The 9,351-nt window shown below is 38.6% G+C and overlaps 1 protein-coding gene across 1 annotated transcript; it reads right to left on the bottom strand.

The window, feature by feature from the left end:
* Positions 1–1,219: 1,219 nt before the first annotated feature.
* LOC136239015 (uncharacterized) lies at positions 1,220–5,230 on the bottom strand. The gene is made up of 3 exons (XM_066029749.1): positions 4,164–5,230; positions 4,042–4,113; positions 1,220–2,312 (listed from the first exon to the last, which is right to left on the bottom strand). The coding sequence occupies exons 1-3, from the start codon at positions 5,187–5,189 to the stop codon at positions 1,320–1,322; spliced, it is 2,091 nt and encodes a 696-aa protein (XP_065885821.1). The 5' UTR covers positions 5,190–5,230; the 3' UTR covers positions 1,220–1,319.
* Between the last annotated feature and the right edge of the window lie 4,121 nt (positions 5,231–9,351).

Below are 9,351 nucleotides of genomic sequence, written 5' to 3'. Positions count from 1 at the left end.
ATTCAGTGATGTCATTTATATAGATGAAGAATATACATAGAAGCGGTGCTAGTACTGAGCCTTGGGGCACTCCTGAGAGAACAGGGTGTGATTTGCTGGATTTTCCTTCAAGTATATAGGACTGACTGTGAGCAATCTGTTAAGTAGTCTTTTATCCAACGTAATAGGTTACCATTAACTCCATAATGTGAAAGTTTATAACATAATTTTCTATGAGAAACTTTGTCGAAGGCTTTAGGAAAAGGGCATCAATATGGGTTCCAGCATCAAGATTGTGATGAAAGTCGTTCATGGCTCCTAGAAGTTGTGTGTCACAAGATCGGCCTGTACGAAAACCATGTTGATTAGTGCTCAGGATATTGTAGTTGGACAGATGAGTTGAAATAAAGGAATAAATGATGTGTTCTAGTATTTTGCTACAAGTACTGGTGCTTGTGACTGTGTGAATTTTGTTTATTCCTTGGACATATAATATATCTTATCACCCACGCAGCTATTTTAAGGGAAGACAAAACTGTTTTCTATCAACTGTCCAAGTCTTATAAATATACTTAATTGATGAAATCCAGTGGGTACATATCAAGTGCATGCATTGCCATGCTATATGCCACACTTATCCCTATAAAGCCACCTGTGGGGGCATTATAGACCAGGATCACTTGCCTTCTTTTTGTATATATATACTTGGTATATGCAAAGGTGTCCTATAGTTTCAGTTATAAGTTGGTGGATATTGTATGCACATGCAGTGTAGAGCACATGCATGCAGTTAAGGAAATAGAATGCATGTACTGCAAAGTATACAAAAGCAGGTTAAACATAATATAGTTCATGTGGTCGATAGTTGTGCATTATCTTTAATTATGTATATTAGCCAAGGATTTATCACACACACACACACACACACACACACACACACACACACACACACACACACACACACACACACACACACACACACACAACACACACACACACACACACACACACACACACACAACACACACACACAATCTTATTACATTGCTAATCAATGTTTCTCACACTATAAGGCATATATAGGCGTCAGGTGTATACGTGCCATAATTTTATTAGCTATATGTAGCTATAGGCTCTGGCATCACGAAACATCTGGATTGGAAACTAGCTAGTCACAAAAATTCCTGGAGCCGCTACATTTCTATATGTGGTGATTGTGTATTATGTAGGTAGCACTGCATTCAATTACAATAAACTAATATTTTTTCAGCTACAGATACCATCACTTGATCATGATAAAGACTAAAAGTTCTACAGTGAATTAAAATCAATTCAACATACTAGGTTGATCCCTGAAGCAGCTCAGCTTGTCCCAGTTCCACTGTAGTAAGGCTGGATGATTTAGCAGTAGTAACAGTGACTCTATTGGTACATCCTCCAATAACAATGATGGCATTATTGTTGACTGCTGCTATCGTTGCTGGAGATCTAGCAGTGGTCAGTGATGAACTTATTTGCTTCCATGATTTGCTTAGGCCATCAAAAGTGCTGATATCTACCGTTGATTTTGTAGAACGGTTGTCTGATCCTCCAATTACCATAAGTGGAGACGAATTTGGAACTAATGCTGCCCAGTGTGTAGCTGCAGACAGTTTCCACCATTTGTTTGGCATAATCCAATCCACAAGTCTACTTTGTGATGCAGCTATGTCAGCTACCGGGGTCTTGTACACAACATTATTGTGATACTTTGAGTCTCTATGGTAACTCACAATTACCAGGTAGCCATCAGAGATGGTACAAGAGATGTCATACATTGGTACAGGTAGTGCTATGGATACTTTCCTCCATTCAGTATTCTCTGGCCAGTTTAAAACCTCAATGTCATCTTGTGCAGTACCATCGCCTTTTGTTCCCCCAGCAACTATAACATACTCTTGATGAGTCACCACTCCTGGTTTACTTCTAGTTGAAACCATATCAGGATAGTAAGATATCCAAGTTTGACTAGCTTTATCAAAAGTTGACACTTTGTTAGTCCTTATCTTGGTAGCAGAGAGACGTCCACCAATAATAGTTAGCTTATCACCAATAATCTGAGGAATACCATAATATTGACCTGATACAGGAAGTTGGTCCCACTGGTCAGTGTTAAAGTCGTAGACGTAAACTTGATGGAGAGAATCATCTACTGGACCGCTACCAGTGACATAGACTTTTTTGTCTTGTACAGTAACATATGAGCAATGCATAGGAACCGGAAGATCAGCTAATTTTGACCATTTGATGTGGTACCTCCCACTAGTAAGGGCTGGTGATAATGGTGGGGCATCCTAATAAAGAAAATTGTTCATACACAATAAACAAGTACTTATGACTGTACTTTGTGAACAAGGCCCTATACCTGCTTGGGAATGATCATGTTTTAATAAGAATACTTTAATTTTGCTAAAAATGCAGGGCCTAATTTACAGGGCTATAAAGCAGTGCATTAGTAAAATTCATCAGCATTAACATCATGAAATGGCTGCCACCTTTTATTTTACGTCTTTTTTTCACCCAAGCTTTTTAAAGGCTACACTCTTTCTATACAGCTTGGCTGTTTTTGCATGGATTTCACTTCTTTTTGTATATTATATACCCCAAAGCCAACCATAAACTGGCTTTGAGGTTTGTTTAATTGTTCTTCTTATCTACAAATGCAATGAGATGATATAAGACAAATTCTACCAATGCAGAAAATTATCTACCAATCTGACAAGTATTGTATGTCTGTATTTATTTGCAATAGTGTTTTATAACAAAGAAAATTCCTTCCAAGTTAGGTGTATTATTTGTCTATTGGGATTTTGCAGTGACTGTTCTATTAGAGTATCTTGATTTTTCATGCAAAACATAATAAGTTGCAGTTGCTCAATTTTTAACTAAGTAAATCCTGCACCTTTTATGCTAGAATATGATCTCCATCCTGTTGTCACAAGTTTTATTAGCATAGCACATGATTATTATGATGACGACTGGGACGAGTAGTTCTTAATAGTAGTGCACTATCCCCTCCCCCCAAAATGGCTATAATATTGGCTCTGATTTGATGGAATACTAGAGAAGCTGCAATAATATTGTATTACAGAGTTTATTTGATTACTTTTGTAATGCTCTAACAGTGTATTTCGAGAACACACAGAATGTTCTAGAACAATCATTTTCCATTGGTAGATCTATATAATTATGAACTTTACTATTGAGTATATAGTAGAATTTTCATTTATAAAATAGAAATTAAGTAAGATGAACAGCCGTGATAGCAGCGGCTCAGTGGTTAAGGATTTGGGTGTTCAGTATGGAGGTCCCTGGTTCGAACGCTGATAAGTTTTTTTCATGCACCATATTTTTACCCCGCAGTGACTGTTCAATTAAAGTAGTTCAACCCTGCAATTTACAGTTGTTTGGTTTTGCCCGTAACTCCATAGCCGTCAATGCAATTTCTTTTAAGGTTTGAGCAATGATGGTTAACCTATACGCATACTGATTTTTTAAAAGTTATTTCCATAAGCAGTTTACCCTGTAGGCGTGACAACAAGTCAGCCTTTTTAACACAAATAATCATCCTTAATCAGATTTGTACCAAACTTGGTATGTGATTGTGCCCCAATATATTCTCAAAGTGTACCACCAAAGCTCAAGAAATCGAGCCACACATTTGCATTTATAGTGGTTTTTGTAAAGTGAGTGAATAGAATGATCTAAGTTCCTGAGCCCCCTAAATTTAAAGAAAGGAAAAAAGAAGAAAGGGAAAAAAAACTGAATAAATTAAACTTAATTTTGAAGGCTTATATTTCATGATTGCGTTAGGCAACCTTGCTCAAATTTGGTATGTGGGGGAGAGCATTTGCAAGTATAAAAATGATTCAACTTCAAGAATGGAGCACGAAGCTACATATGTGTGAAAATCGCATTTGTTTATTCTTGTAAATATACTCGTGGTATGGTACACCAGCTTTCTTGGCCGCACGACACACTACCGGTTGTCTTGATAGTTTACAGGGCTATAAAGTAACTTACTGCTTTCAATTTTGGGAGTAGCTTTTCTTCGAACTCATTTTGATGTTCAATAGCCCCTGGAGTTGGAACTTCCTTTATAGAAACGAGAACTATATATAGTGAGGCAACTATGGATTTTTTACCTTTGTTTGGTTTTCCATTTGCTTTATCGTACCTTGTGGCTGTACAACTTCAGCTTTCTTCTGTTCCATATAGCAGTTTACCTGCTTACTCTTTTGGTGCAACATGATAAAATCTTTTAGAGGCTCATTTGAACAAACATTACTAGATTGGATCTTCTTACAGATGGTGGCTATAGGTGGTCTCACATCAGGATCATCGTCCAGACATTTCTCCACTAGTGGCCTCAATACTTCATCCTCCCCACTTAACTTATCCAGGTACTGTCGACGTCGTTCTACCTCAGATAATGCCACTCTCTTCCTGGTCTGTGGGTCAAACTGTACTTGTTCTGATGGGGTGGGCCACTGTTGGTTGAATGTGTGGAGGACTATTCCAGCAAATGAGAAAACATCCATGGGAGTGCTGTAAATTGGGTCTGTCTTAAAACATTCAGGTGGCATGAAGTCTATAGTTCCTGGAACCTTAGTCATTTTCTTTCTACTGTCAGCCCTAATTACTTTAGCCACTCCAAGATCACTGATTTTGGCCACAAGCTGTGTTGTTAATAAGACATTATTGGGGGACAGATCACGATGAACGATGGGAGGATTGTGATGGTGAAGGTAGCACAGGCCAAGGGAAACATCATGTATGATAGAAAACTTCAAATGAACAGGAATATTCTGATACTTTCCTTCCAGTGATGTCAAGCTGTCTGCCATCATTTCCATCACCAATACTGGTAATCGAATCCTTCTAGCACCACCCAGCTCGGCGGGGTAGTAAACACCTAGGAATTGTACGATGTTAGGATGACGTAATTTACTACACTGATGACATTCTCTGAGAAACGTCTCGGTAGTTTGTCGCAGTTCGGCTTCGCCCTGTCCTTCAAGTAGGATCGAGTGAATTTCCTTAGCTGCACAGACCATTTCGCAATATCTCACTTCATAAACTCTCCCATAAGCTCCACGACCTAGTTCTCTATCGCTGGCTTCCTTTACTCCCATTAGAACTAAATGCTGTAAGTCACTTCCAGTTGCCATTTTGTATTTTTTCAAAAACGGCAGAGGTTCCTCAGATCTACGCTCACGTGCCGATTATTCTGAGCCGACTATTGAAAAGCGGAAAATGGTAAAGCCAGCAACGGAGAAATGAGGAATCGGAAATGAGAGACGGATGAAATGATTATTATTATTATTATTGTTACTGAGCAGACAGCACAGCTGATATGCTCAGGAAAAAAAAAAGCAATCATAAAAATGAATTTAGCTACGTAGTTACAAAGATTACAGTTATTGGGTTCCATACAATGTTTGTAGTTCCGCTGAAAAAGAGTCAATATTGTTGCTCTCAATGATGGAAGATGGTAAGTTGTTCCAATCCTTAATTGATCTGGAGAAAAAGCTCTGTTGGTATGAATAGGTAGATGAATTTGGTAGAATAAAACGATGTGGGTGATATAGTCTGGTGGATCTTGTCATTGAAATAAAATGAGGAGGAATTGACAGTGAATAATCTTGATGTATAATTTTAAAAAGTGCTTGTAATCTGGATATTTTACGTCTCAGCTGAAGGCTTGGCCAAGAAAGATGCTGTAACATAGCTGTGACTGAACTGAATCGATTGAAATCATTTAGGACCCATCTAGCTGCCCTACGCTGTACTTTCTCTAGCTGTTGAATATTGTTATGGTGGTATGGGTCCCAGATGACTGCAGCGTATTCCATTGACGGTCGTACTATCGTAAGGTAGGCTGTTGCTTTGATGTTAGACGAGCAGCAACTCAGATTGCGTTTCAAGAAGTTTAATGTTCTATTGGCCTTAGCAGCTATATTACTAATATGTGGAGACCATGATAGTTTGTTATCCAATATAACACCAAGGTAGGAGTGTTGGTTTGATGTACCCAAGTTGTGATTGTTTAGCTTGTAGTTGAAAATGATTGGTGATAATGATCTGGTAAACCGCATAATAGTACATTTGGTTACATTGAATCTTAATTGCCACTTAGTTGCCCATTCGTGTAGTTGATCAAGATCATGCTGAAGTTGAATGGCATCCTCCTTGGTGGTGATAATTCTGTAAAGTAAACAGTCATCAGCAAATAACCGTAGTGGCGAATTTACATGTTCTGTTATATCATTAATGTATAGAAGAAACATCAAAGGGCCGAGAACCGTCCCTTGAGGGAACATATTGGCAAACTGCAGCACTGGGGCCGTTTATCAGTGCGTAGTTTCCTATGATGGCCTTCTGTTGGGGTGTATTATTATTATTATTATTGCCGGTTACTGAGCAGACAGCACAGCTGATGGAGACATGTAGCTATACTGCCGGTGGGATTTCCCAATGGTAGGGTCCGCAATCCGAAAAATCAACTTCTACAAATCAATTCCCCTACCATTGTGGGATGTTCATTGTAGTATCCACCATGAAACCGGAGGCACGATTGTTGTCTTCACAGAAATATTGTCTTCAGTATCTCGCAAAATGCAAAATTTATTTTTTAAATTTCGTGCTCCACACAAAGGACCGGATGAAACTTGCTACTTAGCCATATCGTATCCAGAGTTGTTGTAGTTGAAAAGTACGCACAGAAATAAGTAAATGATTTGCTGGGTGCCCGGCACAAGGTTGCTTTCTTTGAAAAAACAGACAAAGAGATACGAAGTTTCGAATTCAAACTGCCCTACCACCCAGGGCAAGAGAAGCCAACTCTTCCTCATAGTGTTTCGATACGGTTGGGCGTATAGTCTGTCTATGCTGTTAGTTTGGAAAAGATCTGAGACTTCTCACCATCTGGGTCACAAGCGTCAAAATTTTCTGCAGCATCAAAGAATTGTGTCGCACTTTCTAGCCATTTCCAGCACTTCTGCAGCCACAACAACCATCAATTATAAACTAAAACTATGGCAAAAGATGTCCCTGGACGTTTGGTAGCAGCGGTTGTCAATTATTATTTCTTCCACGCCTCGCTCTAAGCTATGCAACGAGGGAGGCAGCAAAATCGTCCAAATTTTACTTCACCTCTCACGCTCCACAGCAGCTTAAAATCTTCACTAGATCACCCTACATCACCATTATGCTGGAAAACATCCAAAAACAAACCGAAAAAATCACAAAATCTTTCATTTTTGATTCGAGCTGGGTGGAGCTCCTGGTGAGCTGCTGGTATAGGTGGGGACTATTCTACGGAACGGAACGGAACGGAACGGAACGGAACGGAATGATGGACTAAACCACGGAACGAAATGCTTTCTCAAATTGAAGCTTGCAACTTACCATTGCTGAAACTTCCCTTATAAGTTAGCAGTGACATCTCCAGTGGGTGATTAAACATAAGATTAAAAGAATTAAGGGATCGATTGTGGGTTTTTGTTGGTTGTCATTAGTAACGAAGTATTATTGTGGGATGAGCTGTATCAGTGATGTTCATCCATACGGAAGGGAACTTTATGTGAGCTGTTTTTCTTATTTAGACTTTAGAAAACAGTCTGGGCCGGTCTTTCAAGTCATAAGTCAGTGTATAAATAAAGCAAGCAGGAAGATACTGGTAACAGGAAAGAGCCAGCTGAATTAAAACTTGAAGAATTTTGTGCAGTGTGTGAGGAGCAAATATTTAGCAGACCGCAAGGAGGGTATATTCTGCAAACATCACTGAAGTGTATGCATGGAGTTATTTATATATTAACAGCTGGTGCAATGGACTAATGCCATATTCAATAGTGAGCTGATTTTATCTGTTGCAGAATTCAAGGATGTGTCTGACTGCTAGCCTTGAATCAGGCTAAATGCCAAAACTCCAAGATCAGCCAAATCTCTATTATAAGCCGCATGTGAAACCATTCCCGTAGCCACCAGGCAAACGTGATTTGGACCAGGATGTGTGTGTAATTTCAATGTATCTAGTCAGACCTGAAATGGAACACTCACATTAATTACATACCACCTAAGAATCCTAGGATTTCTTAAGTGTAACATTTCACATGCTTCACTTCAAACAAAACAGGTTAAATTTGTTCGTCTATTTTCAAGTGATTCCCAGTCCAGCTGGTCCATGAAATTGCAATGGGATCACATGTATTTGTTACAGTGCGGGCTGTCCTTTGTTGGATCTACTCTAGAGTTGAGATTTCAAGGTAGACTCACTGCCAATGTACTGACACTAGTACTGTTGTAGCATGTTTAAGTGAAGGACAAATGAAATAGTAATGCTAGATTATTTATGTATGCAAATTTTTCATAATGAAATTGATATCCCATTTTGATTTGTACTTCCACTTTGCAACATATTCAAGAACAAGAAGCTACCACACTTAATCTCCAACCACTGTCATTAATTAACCAAGATCTCACTAGTCTGTAATTCACCTTACTGTAGTGATTTTATTGATTCATCTGTATGTTTTCTTCATTTTCCTTTGAAGTTGTACCAAGAGTTCATAATAAGGTGGAGAGTGTCTAACTTGAACGCATTCACCAAACACCCTGCTTAAAGTAACACCTCGGCCTTATTTCAGAACAAAGGCTTTACCTTCTGCAGCAACACTAATCAACAGTTTTCTATCCCCCAGTAAAGGTGGTGATTTGATGAAAGGTGAGCTTTACGCTGGGTGTTTGTACAGGCCATACTGAGAGTTAGACACTCTCCCCCATACAAATCAGTATTACGAACTCTTGGTTGTACAGTATAGGTAAACAAAGATAAGTTTCTCTCCCATCTTATTCTAGGATTTCTATTGACAAGGAAAATTCAATTATTTGTATACAGGCTCAAAATTGAGAAAATATAAAGAAAGTGAATTAATATTATACAGTCAGTTTGCTTTTGGATATTTAATGTCTCCAACCACAACAAAATTTCGATGAATCCATGCATCTCATCACTGGTCGTCTGAACATTCTGAAAGTGATACCTCACTCAATCAACCATATAGTCTGTTTATTAGACTGAATAAAGTCATGATCACCTAAACAATCACTTAATTAATGTTTTATATAATTATCCTATTCCATTTTCCTGGAGGTTCCACTGATAAAATGCAATTTCAGCAATGATAGCAGCTAGCCAAGCTGCAAGTTGATTCAGAAAGCATTCCATTCTGTAAAATAGACCCCATCCAGAATTCAACTCTGTACTCAGGCTGAGATATCTGACAATAGTCCACTACTCTGTTAATGAATCATTGATGTTCACACAATATA

This window comes from Dysidea avara, chromosome 11 (genome assembly GCF_963678975.1).
Source record: "Dysidea avara chromosome 11, odDysAvar1.4, whole genome shotgun sequence".
Lineage (NCBI taxonomy): Eukaryota > Metazoa > Porifera > Demospongiae > Dictyoceratida > Dysideidae > Dysidea > Dysidea avara.
The sequence above is the reverse complement of the archived record's forward strand: the minus strand, read 5'-3'. Positions and strand labels throughout refer to the sequence as shown.